This window comes from Serinus canaria, chromosome 1A, assembly GCF_022539315.1.
Source record: "Serinus canaria isolate serCan28SL12 chromosome 1A, serCan2020, whole genome shotgun sequence".
Taxonomy (NCBI): domain Eukaryota; kingdom Metazoa; phylum Chordata; class Aves; order Passeriformes; family Fringillidae; genus Serinus; species Serinus canaria.
This window is the reverse complement of record NC_066314.1, coordinates 32431707-32451375: the sequence shown is the minus strand read 5'-3', so window position 1 is coordinate 32451375 and position 19669 is coordinate 32431707. Positions and strand designations below refer to the sequence as shown.

The 19669-nt window shown below is 41.7% G+C and overlaps 1 protein-coding gene across 1 annotated transcript in view; it reads left to right on the top strand.

Moving 5' to 3' along the window:
* The first annotated feature begins 6852 nt into the window (after positions 1 to 6852).
* The window catches only part of WIF1 (WNT inhibitory factor 1), a 37471-nt gene continuing 24654 nt past the window's right edge, over positions 6853 to 19669 (top strand). Inside the window, exons 1-2 of the mRNA XM_030238612.2 lie at positions 6853 to 7011; positions 7123 to 7262. Coding sequence (XP_030094472.2) covers positions 6876 to 7011; positions 7123 to 7262 — 276 coding nt within the window. The 5' untranslated portion in view covers positions 6853 to 6875. The remainder of the gene's footprint in view (positions 7012 to 7122; positions 7263 to 19669) is intronic.

Genomic DNA, 19669 nt, shown 5'->3' with positions numbered 1-19669 from the left:
ACACTGTCATTCTGATGGTCTTTTTGGACACTGGCTATAGTTTTCCAAGAATGTTCCTAAGAGATTTTGAGGTGCTTTTTTGTTGTTATTTGTGTGATAATTGTAATGATATCTTTCATTTTTACCTTGATTCTGGAAGTGCCCGAGGTTTTCTTGCTAGGCAAGTCAGAGACCACTAGATCAGTTATCAAAGAAACTTGCATGATCCTATAGTTGCAGAATTTGAGCTTTTAATCTCCACTGTATGACAAAAGCACCAAAGGCTTTGTGGGCAGCCACATTCAGCAACAAATCATACTGCTGTCATACATTTCATTCCTTTTCAGTGAGTAACATTTACACAATCTGCCCATTATCTCCTCCAATAGATGTCGACATCAAACCCACTGGAAGTGATTCTGCAGGTAAATAAATCTGATAAAAGAGATTGCTTCATTTGGTACAATATTAAAAAAAATTGTGAAGGATTAATTGCTCAGATCTGTTACTCACGTTCTCTGTAATTTCTAAGGCAGAAACCTAATTGCATCCACTTTTCTCTCCTTCCATTTTATTTTTTACTTTGCTAAAATCTTCTTTCTCTCAACCCACTGAGATGCTGGACCCACAGTCTTAGGGTCCTAAGGCTGCCTTTTCTGTGTAATGCTACATCCTCACTCAAACAACTCAGGACAAAATAACTTGGTGAGTCTGCAGTATTCTCTTAATTCACTAAAAAGCACTAAAGAAGCTCCATGAAAGCAAACAAAAGAAGAAAAATGGTAGAAATAATGTTGTATATACGTACTTCAGTATAAACATTTAATTTTAATTATTTCTGAGACTGTTTTACAACTAAATGCTTCCATGAAAACTTGACTAAATTAAATTTTAAATCCAATTGCAAATCTTACAAATAGGGAAGATGCAATGAATTGTGTTAATACTAATGTAAGTATTTTGTTTAGTATAGTTTTCAGTGTTTTAAGGACACAATTTGCATTGCAAATATATTTTTCAATGAAAAATTCAACAATCAAGATTCAAGAAAAACAATTAAAAATATACTTGCATGGCAATTGAATGAATGAATGAAATAACTTGCTTATTGCCACTCAAGAATATGACAGAAGCAAGGGCAAGGACATCTCTCTCTAACTTCTCCAACAATTTGATAATTTTTATTTCTGCAAGCTTTCATTTGCTACACTTTTCAGCTTCAGTAAAGAATGGGACAATGGCTGTAAAAATAGTTGTCTTCTTCAGTACCCAACTGGGTTCAAAGCAGACTAACTTCATGTTCTCCAGTGGATGACCCAGGACTATTGTAGGAAAGAAATGAAAGAGATAATGAACTGTATAATAAGTGATATAAAATAGAAGACTTCTGCCTCTAGAATATTGTGTGTTGTTACAACCTTCAGTGTTGCTTTGACATAGTTTTTTAAACTTCAATAAAGAGTATGTTCTAAAAAAATAATTAATAATTAAAATAAATAATTAATAATTTAAAATAAATAATTTTTAATAATTAAAAATAAATAATTGGAATGTTATATTCAGAATAATTGAAGTTGGAGTCTTTAATTTCCCATTTGGAATGTCAGAAACTTCAATTTATTTCAATTTCAGAAAAAATGTTTTTTCTAATAGAAAATGATTTTTCTAATAAAACTAGTTCTATGGGATTTTCTCCTGACAGCTCTTAATGAGAGTTGTTGTGGCTTAAGCAGGAAGAATTGAAAAGGATCTAATTCCCAGTGCATAAGCTTTGTGTCTGCAGAGACTGGCAGGAATTCTGTGATTCACTTCAGTGAATACATGCAGTGAAGGCTGAGAACTTCTGAAAATCCTGCTGCAACTTGTCATCTCCTTGTTTATTTGAATTGTGCAGGTATTAGTTATTATCTACCAGTGTTCACCACATAGAAACCAACCAATAAAATATGTATTTGCTATTTCTGTACACCTGAGGTGAAGTGTCACAGCGGGCAGTGCTCAGAGTGCGGCCACCTTCCCAAAGAAGCTTCTTGAAAGAGACACCTTGGGGGCACAGGCATGCCTGTGCTCCCTTTATTTATTAGAAAGGCTTCTTCATTTACTAAGGCTTCTTTATTTATTTATTCTTCATTTATTAAAAAGGCTTCTCCCATGGCTTTTTTACGACAACGTAAAAAACATGAAAATATAAGCAAAACAATAAACATGACAATAAAAATCTACAAAACATTTTTATCTAAAGCAAGCCCCCAACCCTTGAGTCCCCACTGTCCAAAGAATTTATTAATTCTGTCCGTGATTTTTTCTGTTTGGATCTGTTGGACTTGTCCCTTCAGCAGCTGGGGTCCCGCGGGACTGTGGAAGGCTTGGCTAAAGGGTTTAGAGAAGAGGCTGGAGGTAAGTAGGGGTTGAGGAAGGGAGGAAGGGATGGGAGTGTGAAGGTAAGCATTCGTTTTCTTAGTTTTTATAGAGATGGGGTAACTGAGAGGCATTGTAAAAGATTTTATTCTGACTTGATGAATAGTGAGACACAAGAGATGTAAAACTCAACACTATTCCATCAGAAGGTGACCTATTTCTTGGCTACAACACCTGATAAATGTTTTCAGCCTATTAGCTTTGGCCACACAATGCTACTATTACTTCTAACCTATATTATCACCTATATATTACCTATATTTTTTCCTTACATGGTCCTGCTACAATGTATATTTTTCAGTTTTAATTCTCTAAAATATCTAGTAGTTTTGCAAGCCCGTATTTTGAAACTTGTTGAAACATTTTTCTAGTTCAATCTCTCCCTCATCAATGTCATCTCTACTCCATGGCCTTCCTAAATCAGTACACTTTATCTCAGCATTTGCATACAGACATAAAAGACTGTGTGAGCTTTGAGTTAGGTTTTGAGAATTCTTTACAAATCCATTTCCCACAGTCCTATCTGGTTCTTTATTTTTCTTTTTGAAATTTCAATTCTTCCGTTTCTGCTCAGTCTCTTTGTTTACCTTTCTTCCCTAATTTTAGGGTTTTCAAAGGGAATAATTTTAGCAAGTTTTGGTCTCTTTCCCTACACCCAATTTCATCTGGGTACAACTGGTTGTAGTCACTCCATTTCAAATTTTTTTGATTTTTAAATTTCATTTTTAATTGCCCATGTCTCTTTTCAGGACTGTTTGTTCAACTCTGTCCTTCAATTTCAAGACAAGAGACAAAAAGCCACTCAGGCAGGCAAAGCAGGGGTTTATAGATGGATTTCAAGGGGCAGGGGCAGAACACCAGGCCCAATGGGATAAGGGCAGAGGGGTGGAGTGAGGGAGAAGGGCCAATGGGATATGTTAAATCTGCATGACACAGCAAGGCTTGCTGGGAGAAGCCTTTTTCCTCACCCTAACAACGGTAGTTATGACTTGAGGGGTTTCCCCTCCAGGGAAAGGTTGCTTGTTGTTTCCCTGTTGGCCCGTTGGCGTCTGCAGTGAAGCAACATCTATAACCTTTGGAATGAAGATTATTGCCTTGGGCAATCCTTACACCCAGTACTGTTATTACTTATGTCTTTTTCTCCCTCTTTTTATATTATTCATAGCTGATGATCAAAGGGCATCAGGCTCTGACTTCCATATCCTTCCCTGGATATGTCATCATTCAAACCATCCTTTCATTTATTCATTCCAAGGCTGTCATCAGGGGGATGCTGTCAATTGCAATGAATGTCAGAGCAGGCCACAAATGCACTACATATGCATTCTTATGAAAATTAGTGGAACTTGAAGCCATAATCACAGCACAGTTCTGTTTTCATATATGTTTTCCATTTCATTAAAGAAAGAACCACAAAATATTTGTTTTCCCAAGTATATACCAATCCTCTCTCCATAATGCTCTCAACTCACTTAAGAAGAGACTATTCTTCCCTGAAATATGTCATTTAATTTAGGAGAGATCCCTTTAAAAAAGGAATAAAGAACTCCGCATCAAATGCAAGCAGGCAGTATGAGCACAAGTTTAGCAGAGCTCTACCTCAGTGAATCTCATTGTGCTACAACACTACAGCTGAGAGAAACTGGAGAGAACATACACTGCAGCACAACAGGGCAGTCTCAGCACTAACACAGGATTCACCTAAGCCTTGGCAGATGCTGGGGGAGGGACACACTACGGACGTGTCTCTGGGTTTGGGTAGTCTGTTGGTACAAACACTTACCCATCAAACTGTGCTTCAGTCACAGGTACCAGCTAATCTCTGCAGAAAGTAAGCTGATTGCTACTGCATTTTGTACTCAGGAGTGTTTAAATTGTACCACCACAGTTTTGGAAATCCAGTGTCATTACTTGGCAATTGCATTGTCTTCCTTTCTTGGATCCTAAGAATGACCCTTTACATGATAAGCAACAATGTAAATCATTGCATTAGAATATTAAATATTCTTGCCTATCTTGAGGTCCCGTATTAACCTGTTCCTACAAGTTTCGTTTCAGATATTATTTTTTCCCCACTATATTTATCTTTTGTAGTACAGTTAACATTTCTCGTGTATTTTCAAGCCGAGAAGACTCAATCTCATTTGCAAGCGAATCTCTAGGATCAGATATTTAAGCGGTTGTTCGGGGGGAAGGGGGGGAGTGGGTCGCAGGCAGCGCATGCTGCGGGACGCGGCGGGAGCAGGGCGGGGCCGGGCGGGGCCGGGCGGGGCCGGGCGGGGCTGGGCAGGGCCGGGCGGGGCCGGGCGGGGCCGGGCGGGGCCGGGAGCCGCGGCCGGGGCTGCAGCGGCGGCGGCGGCCGGCAGGGGGCGGCCCCGCTCCGCAGGCGAGCCGCGGCCGGGCGCTGCCAGCGGCGGGAGCGGCACGGCCCGGGCCGCAGCAGCCACAGCCCTCCGTCCAACCGCATCAGCCGGACCGCGGAGTGGCGAGATAAAAACAGCATTTTACACAAAATAAATGAGAATCATAGAATCGCGGAACCTCTGAATGGTTTGGGCGGGAAGGAAACTTTAATGATCATCTCAAGTTTCAACTCACTTATGACTAGGTTGTGCAAAGCCCCATCCATCCTGGTCTCTAGCACTTTCAGGAATGGGGTATCCACAACTTCTCTGGGTAACCTGTGCCAGGGCCTCAACACTCTCACGGTAAAGAATTCCTCTCTGATCTAAACTTACTCACTTCCATTTTGAAGCCATTCTCTACCCACTTTGCCATTCCCCTTTGTCATATCACTACAGGCCCCTGTAGAAATTCCCTCTCTAGTTCAACTCCCTCTCTGGCTCTTTTCTAGTCTGCCTCTAGGTACTGGAAAGATGCTCTAAGGTTTCTCATGAGCCTTGACCAGGATGAACAACTCCAACTCTCTCAACCTGTCTTCATAAGACAGGTGCTCCAGACATGTCATCATCTTCATGGTCCTGCCCTGGACTCAATTCAGCAGGTCTACATCCTTCCTTTGTTGGGGACCTCAGAACTGGATGCAGTGCTCCAAGTGGGGTCTCACAAGAGCAGAGTAGAAAGGGAGAATCACCTCCCTTGACCTGCTTGTCACACTACTAAATAACCATAAAATAGCAAATAATCACCCCTTTCTAACAAGCATTTAGTGGTGAGGCATTTCTGTAAGAGTACATACACTGATTCCAGTTTTTGGAACCTAAGGTTTTTCACCTGCTCAAGTTACTAGGGAATTACACTCATTTACATCTGTCTGGAAAAGAAAGACCAACTTCAATGCTGTTGTCCATTACACAGAGAATTCCAGTCCTGGCCGTAGTACTGAGGTAACTTTAGCAGTCACACTAACAGCATGAGATGGAGCACCAGCAGCACCTAAAGCAGTAATCACAGAGAGAAAATACCCTGCAACTCATTCCAGAACATTACAGACAGAAACTTGGGGGTTTTACTCAAACTTTATCTATCCTGCTAAGTTTTGAATTTTGGGTCTTTTTTTTTTAAGGGTTTTTTTTTTGTTTTTTTTTTTTTTTTTTTTTTTTTTTTTTTTTTTTTTTTTTTTTTTTTGTAATGGAAAAATCCAGAAAACTTAGAAACAATATTTTTTTTATTCCTTTAGAAGGGGTGATTCTGTTTAAATAATTTTTTGAATAGAAAATTCTTTCAAGCTTTACTAAGTTTCTACATTGAGGCAGTTCCAGTTTCTGTGTAAGTGGCAATATTTTTCAGTGAAGATTGTTTTTCAGTCTTCACTGTTCTCAAGACCTTCGGACAAAGCCAGGTGAAAGCCTTTTCTTCCTTTAGCAAGTCGCCTCATTTTCTTCGTCGTTCTCTGGTGCTGGGAAGCGTGTCCCTGTGCCACTGCCCGGACGATGGCTCGCTTTAGGGCCTGATCTGTGCAGTGTCGCGAGTCCCGGCACCGCACCCACCTGCCCCTTGGGTGATGCTCCCCCATCTCTGACTCGAACCCCACGTGTGCCGGGGGGGCGGCTACGCACGAACTTGGTTTCTTCACGCAGACACGAGTGACTCCAGCGACTCATTTGCGACCGTGGTGGTGCCACCTTGACGGCCGGAGTGCCAGGGTGCCCCTGCGGGGAGGGTGAACGCACGGAGGGGGGCGGGACACTCGGCAGGGCGCTACCCTGCCGTGTCACGGGTCCCCTCTGACAGAACGGGTGTGGGTCACGGTCCCGGCTCTCGGCTCTGCTCTTGCAGGAGTGCGCGGCCACCCGCAGCCCCGGGCGCGGAGCGCTGACCGCCCTCCGCGGCGGGGGAAGGACCGTGCGAGCGCCGCGCTCCCGGCCGCCCGCGGCGCCGCCCGCCGCCCACCCCGTGCCCGCCCCGCCGCTGCCGCCGCCCCGCCGGGGCCGCCCCGCGGCAGAGGGAGGGAGGGCGGGCGGGCACGGCAGGAGCGGCAGCGGAGCCGGAGAGCCCCGGGCGGGCGGTGCGGGAGCATGGCCCCGGCGGCGCGGCTGTGCTGTGCCGCGCTGCTCTGCGGTGCCCTCAGCCTCTGCAGCCTGCGGGCCGCGCCGCGCCAGCCCGACACCCTCTACTTGTGGATCGACGCCCAGCAAGCGCGGGTGCTCATCGGTAAGTGCGGCCGCTGACCCGAGCGGCCGGCGGGAGCCCGGAGCCGAGCCCGGCTCGACCCGACCCTACCCGGCGGGGCTGCCGCACATTGCGCCCCTTTGCCCTCCGCAGGCTTCGAGGAGGATATTCTGATCGTGTCCGAGGGGAAGATGGCCCCGTTCACCCACGACTTTAGGAAAGCCCAGCAGAGGATGCCCGCCATCCCCGTCGGCATCCACGCCATGAACTTCACTTGGCAGGCAACGGGACGGGTAGGTGCCGAGACGGGGCTGCGGCAAGGGGCGGGGGAGGCTCTGTAAACCCAGGCAGGTGGTTCGGCCTTGGAACAGTTGAGGAAACCCTCTCCGAGGCGTGCTGGGGCAGCCCTGGGTGCGGGAGTCCGATGGGCGGGCGGGGGGCTCGGGGAGCAGGGATTGCTGCCAGCGCGGTGGGACGGCTGGGAAAGCGCGCTGGGAAAGGGCTGGAAGGTGCGTGGGAGCGCCGGGCAGCCGGGCGGAGAACCCGCAGGCTGGTCAGGAGTGAGACAGAACTCACCAGGAACACCCCAGCCGCCTGTACTTGCCGTAACATTATGTAGCAGACGGTAGTCCCGTGGATGCAGTTTTCTTTCGACTTTCTTTAGCTTATGGACATCTTCATTGATCTCTATGTACTAAATGTGCAGGCTTAATTTGTAGTTCCACTAAATAACAATTCTCTTCTGTAGACTTAATTTTACCAAGTTAAATTGCAAAACCACATAAATCTGCAGTTTATTGAATCCTGTTGGATTCTTTTGTTGAAAATGTAAGAATCTGTGACATATTTTTGTGAAGAAACATATGTATGATTTGACACACTGACAACATATGTTGAATTTGCATAAAGCTGAAACTTGTTAGTGTACATTATCATGGATACAGAAAAAACATGGTGGCATAAAATCCTGGATAAAATTATTTCATTTTTACAGTGCTGGACATTGACTTTATGCAATAAAGAACTTGGTAGAGATGAAAAAATATTTCCATTTAAATTGTGATCATTGATTGTATAATCCAGCTAATTGCAGCCTCACAAATTTTGTTGTGGTTTTGGTTGTTTTGAAAGTACTCTATCTACAGGACTTGTTTGGCTTCAAGGTGTTGTCTGATGCCCTTGCAATTTTTGCTGTCCTCACAAAGCCTTTGGGTTTAGGAAGTGCTTCACTTCTCCTCCAGAGAGGAAGGTGAATGTGGAGAGACAAAACTTACTCACAAAGGCTGACTTGCTCTAGGTCTTTGGCGTTCCCATCAAGATTCACAGAGAAAACAACTTTGTACGCTCAGGGCTGGCATTTAAGTATCTAGAAATAATTAGTGGGACTGTATTTTCTGTTCCATTTCTCTGCCAGCTTCAGTTGCTGTTGATGATAAAGCTAGCTCTTTTTTGAATGGGTGATCAAGAAGTTAGACTGAACACTGTCCTCTTGGATTTCCTTCTTGTGCTCAGCTCTCCCTCCTTTGCTGCCTCCAGGTAGGTCATTAGGAAAATGTGGTTCCAATACTGATTTCAGTGAGAAGAGTCACAGGCTTAAAGACAGTATAGGAAAATGTTCTGCTTGATGCCACTTGCAGGACAAAATCTTTTCTAAGCAGCTGCAAAGATGTTTAACCCATTAGTCCTCCTCCTAGTTTCTGAATTACAGAATTCCTCTTAGACAAAGCATAATTAGTAAGTGAAATACCTAAATGGTTAAAAAAGTTCAGTGTTTCTCCAAAATTTCCAGTATTTTATGAGGGGAAGAAATGAGTACATTTTTACTTTTTTTCCAGTGTTCTGTTTTGGTTTTAAGTATACATGTTCTTAGAAGTTTCCATTAACACATCCAGGGAAGTGCTAACAACTTGCTACCTTTATTCTGTACTTTCCTGGGAATTTCCTAAGTCAGGGAAGGGAAAAGGAGAAGTGAAAGGGAGGAGGAGAGGAAAAGAAAATAAGGGAAAGGGGAAAGAGAAGCAAGAAAGGAAGAAGGAAAAGAAATGGAAGATAGTACTTTTTGAAAGAAGAAAGGCATTTGAAATGCTGAAGTGCTAGACTGCTTTCTGCAAAATAGCTGTTAACTAGCATACTGTTGCCTCCTGCTTGGTAAAACTGAAATAATACTTCTGTGAGTGTTGTGCCTTATGGACCTCTTGACCCTGTATCCCAGTTGAAATTTGAAGATGTTTCTCTGGGACCCCAAGGTCTGGAGGCTCCCAGTAGTACAAGCCCCACCTCTAGGAATTGCTAGACTCTTTTTGGGTCTACAGATAGAAGGCTTCTCCTGAGTAAGTGCAGGATGTCTATGGCATTACACAGTTCCTAGTCCTGATATCAACAAGATGGGGAAGTGAGAGAGCAGCTGAGTGGGTGTCTGGCAGCCAAAGTCAACCCACCACACCTGGGATCCCCGGTGGGGCACCTTAGCATGTATAAATATCCAGTGGGTAGATCCCATCTACCTGCTCCTGGGATAAATTATGATCCAGGTTTGAGGTAAATAATTCAACCCAGGGAGTGGCAATGCTTCTCAGTCCTGCATGGCTGAATATTCTAACTCAAAAATGGCTTGTTGAAAGGCACATTTTAAGGACTAGATTGCATTTGTATTCTGTATAAACAGAAGTGCTTGAAGCTCACTACATTTAGGTGTTACACTTCTGTGCAGTGGCCTGTGTGTCCAGAATACATTTTATGTGAAAAAGATTCTGTTTGATAAGCAAACAAAATAATATTCACTAGAAAGCATTAATGAAAGAAAAGCATTAGTCTCTTTGAATTCCTAGTCCATTACTTCTAATTAGTTGTTAGGAAATATAAGGGGAAACCCAAAATGTAAGGGTCTGAGCGTGCTGAGGGTTTTTGCTAGTGAAATCAGGATGAGCCAGGGGTGACAAGAATGTTAAAGTACTGCAAAATGGGATTGTCATGTTTTTATGCACTTTATGTTTCTACCTATAAACTAAAGCATAACATTACAGATACTATGTTCCCTTTAGAAATGTAATCTGCATAAATTGACAGTTACAAATCTCTTTGAATTGAAAGGTTTAAAAAAGCAAAAATCAGTGATAACATGTAGTATATAGTATGCATCCATGTAACCACTAGAGCTCACTGGTGTGCTTCTTGCTCTTATTCTGGATGGTTTTTGCAAAAAAAAAATACAATGGCTCTTTTAGGGGTCTTATCCTCTTTGGAAGTTTGAGCTAAAAAACTTCCCAGTGAGACCCTATCACAGTGATTAATGCTGCAACATGTTTTACTGTGTCCACTAGTTACCAAAGATTTCAGTGATAACATAATCTCTACAGCATTTAGGAATTTGTGACAAGTATCTAATCTCCAAATCCATGAAACCCAGCGTGTATTTTTAACTTCCATTAGGAATTCTGACAGCTGTAAAATTAAATTCACATCCTGGAGAATATTGGTGGAAGAGAACCATATTAAAAAGTTGATTATTTCCCAGACAGCAAGTGCTCTGTGACAGAGTGCTCGGTTGATTTAATAGACAGGAGGTGAAAAAAAAAAAAAAAAGAAAGGCAAATTGGAATTTTTGTTGTGTAGCATTCTCTGGTCTGATCCAGAGATATAGTCAATCTGGGCCACAACCTGCCCAGGCTGTTTTCTTCCTTTCAGATATGGGAGAAGTATTTGTGGTCAGATGAGTTATTGCAGCAGCTCACTTCCCCTCCCCACTGTTATGAGAAGCCCATAGCTCCTCTCCTGTTGCATGCTTGAATGCATGACATGGCATCTGAAATAAGTCTCAAAGAGTTATTGATAACCTTGAGTCAATCAAAAAGATGCCCACCTCTGAGAAAGAGGGAATGTAGTCTTCAGTGCATTTTCTAGCATCATTTCTATATTGTAAAGTGAAGGTCAGGAATGCTGTGTAGTTAACAGCTCCTGGAGGCTGGTTCTGATCTCAGCAATGTGACCATCAGCCCTGAATAGCTCAGCTGAGTTGTCTGGAATTGTCCTATTTTGCTGAGATGTAGCCTGGCCATAAAGATTAAATGGAATATCCAGCTATGCCAGGGGAAGATTCGTTTCCTTGCTCAGAGGAAAGCTAATAGACCACCAATTTTAAAGCATTAGTGATGCAATGAGGTGCTCCAGTCAAACGTGGCTATTTCCCTGATAAACTAAAAGAAAATATAAAGTATCCAATTTCAAAACCTAATTCTTCAAAGGAAACTTTTCTTCAAAGAAACTGCTGAATTTTTTTGTAAATATCTTATTTGTAACTAGTCATTACAGTGATTCTTTTCAGCTTAAGAAAATGTCTAATATGCAAAATTTAAGAGATATTTTCCAATAAAAGTAAAGATCTTCTTGAAGTTTGGTCAAGGTAATTGGGTAAACTCACACTCTTGTGATTTTTGAGTGGTACCTTCACTGCACTTTCATGTCACCAAACCGGGGAAATACTTTGTTTTCTGACCTCTGTACCAAAATTTCCATGTGGAATGTGAAGATGTTTACATACCGTGAGCATGATTTTTAGACAGGGGGTTCCCAAATCAAAAGCACAGCTCAAAACCTTTAATATTTAGATTCTACTCAGCTGTGGTATTTTGCGTCTTCTTGTTGTAGACATGCCACCAGGGATCAAAGTAATACTGTAGAGATCCCACTTTCTTAGTAGAGCAGGCATGTGCCAGCCATCTGTTCTATCTGCTGATAGAAAACAGCAGTAAAGTTTCTCAACGTTTTGCCAAGAAGAAAAGGGGGATTTATTGCTCAGCAGAGATGAGTTACAAGGCACCTTGTAGTGTAAGCTGCATCTGGTTTCCATAGTAATTTACATGGCATGTGTGTAAACTACACAATTATTCTTTTTACACTGCAGTGTAAACCTGTGGTAAGTAAACAGTTCTTCAAGATTTTCATTGTTTATTATTTCTATAAATAATCCATTTTTAACAAAAAAAAAGCTAGTCATAAATGATTTTCACTACTTTTGCAGTAGTAGCTGCAATTAACTGTTGAAAAGTATTGGAACTAACAAGGACACCCCAAGCTTTAAGACTATATTTTGTGAAATTGTACAGATTTCACTCCCTGTCTTATTAACAATTTTTCTGTAATAGAAAATCCAAGTTTTCCTCTTGTGTTGCCTTCCTCCGTTTTGCTTTCCTGTGGAAGTAAAAATATTTTCTGGCAACATCACCTCTTTTTACAGACAGTTTCACAGGTATGTTCTTAGTGGGCTAAAATCAATGCCATTAACAAGTAATGCTATAGAGAAAGAACTAACAAAAATGAGAACTAACTGAAAGAATTTTTCTGGTATTTAACGTCTTCTCTTGCTTTCACACTTTCCAAAGAGGTTTTTTTGGGGTAGCTACAGCTGTTACTGACTGGATTCTAGCCAAGAATGGCTTATGTACACACAAAACAAATGTAAGGAACCACACTCTTCCTAGGACATGCAGATATGTGAGGCATATGGTATGCCCCAGAGTTTTCAAAACTGATATGTAGTAGACATTTACATCAGATTGAACAGAATTTCAAGAGATGAATACCTTAACTTAGAACAACGAGTTCCTGGTTATTATTTTCAAATCTCTCAAGAAAATGCATCTCAAAACCTCTTCTGTTTTGCCTTCCTTTGAGTTTACATTTGGCTTGTTAGAGTTTACTTTTATTTGCCTTTTTCTGTACAAATTCCACCATTTGAAAGATTCTATTTTACTTGTTCTAGTCTCTTTTACCATGTTGGATTTTTTTCATTCTGCTGGGAGGTTTTTGTTTGCTTTTTGACAGTTTGTTTGTGGCCAGGCTCTTCACTGCATCAGTGAACTGTAGCCCAGACATGGTGGAAATGTAATACCCACCTTGACTGGCTGGCAGGGCTGTGCCTGATGCAGCCCAGCCTTCAGCTCTGCCTCCCACCCCACTCCAGCTGAAGAAGTGAGAAGTGGCACTTAGATGAGCAAGGTGCATTGCTCCAGCTGGAGAGCAGTTGCTACTGGTCTGTCTCAGAGGTCAGTCCTGGGTCTCACAGTGAAGCAACAACCCAAAATCTGCCTCAAAAAAAGTAACATAAAGAAAGCAATGACGCTGATGCTCTTGTACAGAGGCACTAGGAGGCTTTACCCAGCTGGGATACCTGAAGTCCACCACAGTATCTGAAACCTTAGTCTGTTCATAGAACACCTTAGTAATGGCTTTCAAAGGTTTGGGGTGGATTTTTTTTTTTCCCCCAGCCATACAACAAGAAAACCCCTGTTTTTTTGGGTTTTTTTGTGGGTTTTTTTTTTTTTTTTTTTTGCATCTAGAATAAAAGTTTGCTTTGTTTTCCAACAAACTGGTGGAGTCCATCTTTTTTGGCCATACAAGGAAAAATGGGCAAATACCTTTGAGCTGCTTCAGCACTTGCTGTCATCAGTGCCAAATACTGCAATGAATAACTTGAAGACCGAGCACTGCTTTCAGAGCTGGTCCCACAAATCCTCTAAAATTGCCCCTTTGCCTGGATAAAAAGCTAGCTAAACCCATCTGATCCTAAAGGAAATATATATGCCTGACATCAAACCTGGCAATCTCCCAGCCTCAGGTTTTGGCCCATCACCAGGCAAAATAAACTCCCAAACAGCAGCCCACTAATGAGAAGATCTGTCACCAGCTCTGAACACTGAAGCACAGAAACCAGCAGCAAGAGCCAGAGAGCCAGCCTTTGCAATAACAGCTGTCCAGAGAAGCAGAGGGCAGGCTCTTGGGCCATCCTGACCATCAGAGAACAGAGCTTTCTGTACTGTGATTATGAACCTGATTTTTCTCAGAACATGTGGAAGACATGGACAAATCACAACTTGTTGATGAGCAGAAGTTAGGCTCTTCCTGCCATATTTTGTTCTTGCCCTCAACTTGCAAATGTGTGAATATCGATACAGCCAAAGGGAATCTGAGACTTAAAACCTCACAAGCAAATAATCAAGTCCACTGAACACCTTCAATCAGGAGTACAAGTGCCAACTTCAACCTGTTGCTTTTAAACTGCAGCAAACACTGGTCTCATTTTGCCAAGTTTGAGCCTTAGCCAGTTCTCTTTCTTGCAGAGGTTTTGGGAAATAAATTGAGCTGTTGAAACAGTCTACTTGAGTAACCAGGTTGAAACAAATTTATTTTCCTGTTGTGAAGCCACATATACATAAAGTCTCTGCAAGCAGTTATGTGGCTGCAATATTCCTCACAGACACTGTCAGGGAGAACAGGCAGGTTGCACAGCAGAGCACACTTCAGAGAGGAAGAAGAGGCAAAATACAGCTATCTGGGTCTGTAATCATGAGCAACAGATGAAATGCATAACATATTAAGAGCTGAGAATCAAGTTACCTTGATTGATATTTTTGTTTTGTATTGCTTTGTGCTGGCTTTTTTATCTCCTTCCTTCCAGTTTTGCACAGGAACCTCTATTTCTATTGTATAGGCTTGATCTGATTTCTGTATTGGCAAGGGAGGGTAGCTGAAAGCTTGTAAGCCAACATGTTGATTCCCTCTGATCAGACCTGTGACATGTTGGTATTAGGTTCAAGGTGGAGCAGCTTGTACTGGTCCTTAAGGGCAAAAATTAGAAGTCTTCATCACATCAAGAACCATGGGTTTCACATTTTTGCTTGATCTAACTGTAACTTTCCTTTGATGGGACAAAGTCTGCACCTTATCCTGCCCACTGACACCGTTTACATCTGAATTGTATCTGTGTGAATTTCCTGCTTAGTTAATATTCCCTTTTTAGGTGTCTTGCCAAATATTCACAGTAAACTTCATAATTTTTATAGTATCATGATGACACTGTTACTTTCATTCTGTGATTCTATGAATCACCTGACATCAGAATTCGATGTAAAACATTTTGACAGGCATATCCTATTTATATAATACCATTATTCATCCAAAAGTAAGGGCTTTCTCATCCTGTAAAATACAATCAAACAGTATAAATTTATTAAATTATGTTAATTAGGAAATACTTTAAAGGACAAAGTATCTGAGAGTTTCTGGGCAGGAGGAAGAGTGACCTGGGGGTAAGAAGCTCACAATCTCTGCAAATTCTTGTAGAATCTCTTGCTTTTCCACCTCATCCCAAACCCAGCAACTCTAACAGAAACTTCTGTCTCTAGGTTTATGTATGTGTTCCTGTCCTTGATTGCAAAGACTGAAGTAAGGGCAGTGAGGTCTTTCTCCCGTCCTGATTTAGAGTAGGTGATGGATCATACTGAGCTTCTTCAGCCATTTCTGTGCCCTGCAGTGATGTGGAGAGCAGACCTGACTGCTCAGCAAGGTTTGAGGGGTGGGACATTGTTCTCTTCCAGCATTTTTTTTCTTTCTTAAAGTGTTGTGGACCCCATGCAACTCAGTGCTACTCACTTCATTCATCAGTAAAGGCTGATTTGGGCTATTTGGGGAATCTCCAGCAGCTTATGACTCCAGCAGAAATTAGGGATTGTCAACATATCTGGAATGTATTGAGTGCAAAAAGAGCAATTTGGTCCCAGTCTGCAACAGCAGACCAGATTTACTGCAGATATTCATCAAGGAATAAATTACATCTCTGATCTTGGCAAAACTCTTGAATCCCAAATGGGACAGTTGTCTTAAAGCACAGTGCAGACTTTTGCTGTCATTAGACTCCTGCTTGTTTTTCATCACAGGTACATTTGGCCTTGGGGAGGTCCACACACTCATTGCTGAGGCTGCTGTTCCTCTTGCATTTTCTCAAATAAAAATGAGGTTAGGGTTTCTGCAAAAGATTCTTCTGGGGAACTTTCAGCTGCCAGCCCTCCCTGTCAGGATTTAGACTGACACAGGATAGGTCACGTTATCCAGAATTCAATAAAACACAACAGAAGGATGTAGCTTTCCCAAAATAAACTTCCTGCCTTTCTTAACGGGCCTTATTCCTGCAAGTGTGTTTAAAAGATTTACCTGGAAGCTCAGCTTGATCCTCTGTCAAGGCAGCAGAGTCCAGGCCTTGTGAAGATGCCTGTGCTGCAGATAGAGTCCATCTGTACCCAGAGAGGAAAGAAAGGTTGTTCAAGACAGCAGGTAAATCAATTCTAGCTGGGCTGAACTTTCTTCTGCAAGTACTGGTCTTTGTCCTTTGAGTGTACAGGAAGTCAAGGATGAGCTGCTTTCAAACAAGATACTTCATTTAGATGCTGGGAAATACATTGGACTTTAGCTCAGAAGGCTGGACCTGTGAGGCTGGCACTGTAACCCAGGGATGGAGCTGTGCTGACCCTGCCTCTGGAAACAGTCCAAAGGGCAGAAAAGCTGTTTGTAGGACCTGTTCAGTTTCCCATCAGAAACTGGGGATAGGATTATTCTTCCTTACCTTACTCTGAAGAGGAGTCCACCTTGCTTTGAACAATTCAGGGTATAGTTATGGAGGACAGAGCTGGGTGGCAGCCTCTATAGTACATGGAAATCTGACAGCAATGTACATCCACTTAGCAGAGTCTTCATTCAGTAGAAAAATCACTGTGATTTCAGGTACAACAGCAAACACACAAGTTTCTTTTCAGATACACTTAGAAAGCTCTTAGTAGTGAATTTAGTTCTTCTTTCACAGTAGTATCTAGAATTTTCTTTGATCAATGACAGCCTATGAAATAAGAAAAAATTTACTCTTAATTTCACAAAAAAAATGTATTTGAAAATCCATTAAAAGAGAGCAGTGTTAAGAAAGTCTATCCTAATGACTAGTCAGGACAGAGTTGAGTTTTTGCATCTTTTCAAATTTTAAACACTAGTCTTGCTGTAAAATAAGGCTGAAGACCAGTATCTGCTGAGCAATAAATAAACTCTCAGTCAGAGGTGCTGCAAACTTTCTGTCACATGGGTACACAAAAGTGGAGGCCTCCCTCTCTGAAACCCTTGCAGGACTCCAGTCTGACAGAAGCTGTTGTGAGATTTCATAACTTTTGAGAAAGTTCACTGCTTACATTTTGAAGAGAGATATTTATATTTATTATACAGAAGTGCTAGTTAAAGCCAAGATTGAAACACATGGACTCAATAAAGGCCAATTATGTGACCTTTGCTGTTTGCCACGCTTTTAACTTGTGTAAGTAATTGATTACACTTTCATGAGATCATAATCAGAAGGTTGTTCTTTGGTAATGGTGTGCTAGAGGAGCTTTATCCTCAACTTCAAAGCTATTCTGTGAGGCTTAAGAACAAAGGGTTGGAAGTTTGAAGCGTGGCCAAAATGAATCTGTATGCATTATCCATGTTTACCACCATTCAAGAGGTGGATTAGCTTAGTCTGTGAGCTTTCCCTCATCACATCAGATGAGCCACCATCTCTAAGGTTTACATTTTCACTCTTAGAACTATTCTGCTTAGCTAAATATAGTGTCTGTTCAGATCCCCATCATAACTAACCTAAATACTTGTTAGTGCCATCATTTCCCTAAATGTAAGGTTTTATTCAAATTATTTTATATTCCCCGTGAAGGATTTTCAGTGTAAATATTAATTATCAGTAAATATATCCAAATCCTGAAACTGTAAACAGACTATAATCTAAAGATGCCCACCCAGGACCAGCCAACCAAGTTATTCACTTACTTTTCAAGCTGTGAGGGGGAGAAAATACCCCTGTGGGTTTTTCTCAGTGTAGATAGAGCCACATAGAAGTGTTGCAGGTGGCAGTGGCAGGCCTGCAAAGACTTGTTTTCTTAGGAAGTAACCTGATGAGACAGTGTTTTGTATTTTTTTCTCTAAGAGCAATAATAATTTTCTCCTTTTTAATTTGCTTTTGGAGACGGGTGTTTTGAATGTCCGTGATCCTTAAATGTCCACCAGAGAGAGCACTAATCTTTTCCTGGGTGAACAAAGAATGAATTAGCCCATGCTGTGCTGGAACAAGAATGAACTTTTCAGGAGAATAGCTTTTATTAATTTTCAGAGCAGTATGTTTTGTTGAAGATAGCAAAGGCTTGTGTGTGTTTTACTTACTTTAAATCCAAACTCTTAATGGTATATCTCTTTCTGGTGTACTGTTTGCTTCTCTCCCCTTCCCCAAAGCAGAATTATCTAATTATCATATGTAAGCTATAAGAGAAAACAATTTAAAGGAAGCTTGTGCACCAGGCCTGGCTCATGCAGAGAAATAGCATTCCTTGCTAGAAATTTTCAAGACATAATGAACTGTATATTTGTCAAAACCTTAGTGATTTTGTCTTCTTTCAGCTTATTTTTTTTTCAAAAGTAACTCTAGTGAAGCTGTACTAAAATGCATTACAGAAAATGTGCTAAACAAAAAAAGGTCTAAATATGGGAAGTTGGGCTATTTTGCTTTCTTTGTTTCCAAATAAAGCAAGAGAGAGGAATGAGAAACTCCCAGACTTTCATCACTGAGGATGTGAACTTGTGACTGTTTTAAGAAAACCATGCGTGCTGCATGCCTTTGTCTCCGCGTGCTTGTGCTCAACTGGAGGCTGCTGTGCATCTGTTGGCACCAATGCTGCTGTCCAAGGCTCCAGCCTGGTGGAACAGCCCCACTGGCCCCACTGCAGGTTCCTGCTGCATCAGGGGGTTGCCTCTGATCTAAACCAAACCTGTGTTGTCATTAGCAGGCTAATGATGGACAGGAAGGCGTACGAGACTTTTATTGTACCTCTGTCTCAGGAGCCTGCTTTTTAGGCATGATGATGATTTTCAGAGTTAATGCTCTGCTCACAGACTTGGAGTTTTCTTTTTCACCTCTGCTCCTCTCAAACCCCAGTCTTTCTAGCAAGCCCTTCAGCTTCCAGTCTGAGATTGCTTTCAAATGACTGCCTCAACTGCTAGAGTGCCTCCAGAGCTCAGGGTCTGAAAATATTTGCTCAAAATGACTGAGTGGGATCTCTGTTTCCCATGTCTCCCACAGAGCAGACAACTGCCAGAAACAATACCAAATATAATCTAAATCTATTCTGTTGTGACCTCACCAAGCTTTTTGACAGTGATTTTTTCATATTACTTATCTTTATAGAAATTATTTTCTCATTATTTGGAGGGAAAGCTGATGCATTCTACAAAGATTTCAGACCATCTCACCAGTGCAAAGCATTGTTGGAAGCCTGTAATGTCACCTTTCAAAATCTGAGGCTTCTTTTAAAAGCAAATGATAAATTTCACTTTCCCAATTTCATAAATCATTCTGTTGGAGGTCCTGATCTGCCATCCACAACTGAATGCCACAGGAGACATTAAGCACCAGTTAGTCATCTTCCATTGGCAAAATCAGAGTTTTATACCATTCTTCTAAAACCATGAAAACCACAAGTAGTTATTGTTGAAAGTTTCATGCAGGGATGCACTCTATTGTTAAAAAAGTCTTCCCTCTTGTGCATGGATTTTCTTCAATCTGCCATGATTTCCTTAATGTGAAGAAAGCAGGCATAGAAGAGGCTCTACAGATTTGTGAGCATTTCACCACAGCATTGTCTAACTACTAATGTCCCATAATGTATTTTTCTCTGAGGTTGCCCATTTCTCTGAGTTCTAATTTGTGTCCTTTTTTATTTATTTATTTGAAACAGCAAATATCTCTATTCCTTCTTTTGTGTGCATCTCTGTTTTTTTAACCCTGCTGCTTCAGCCCATTCCCATACCCTTGGCAGCTGATACTGGGAAACAGACAGATTATCCT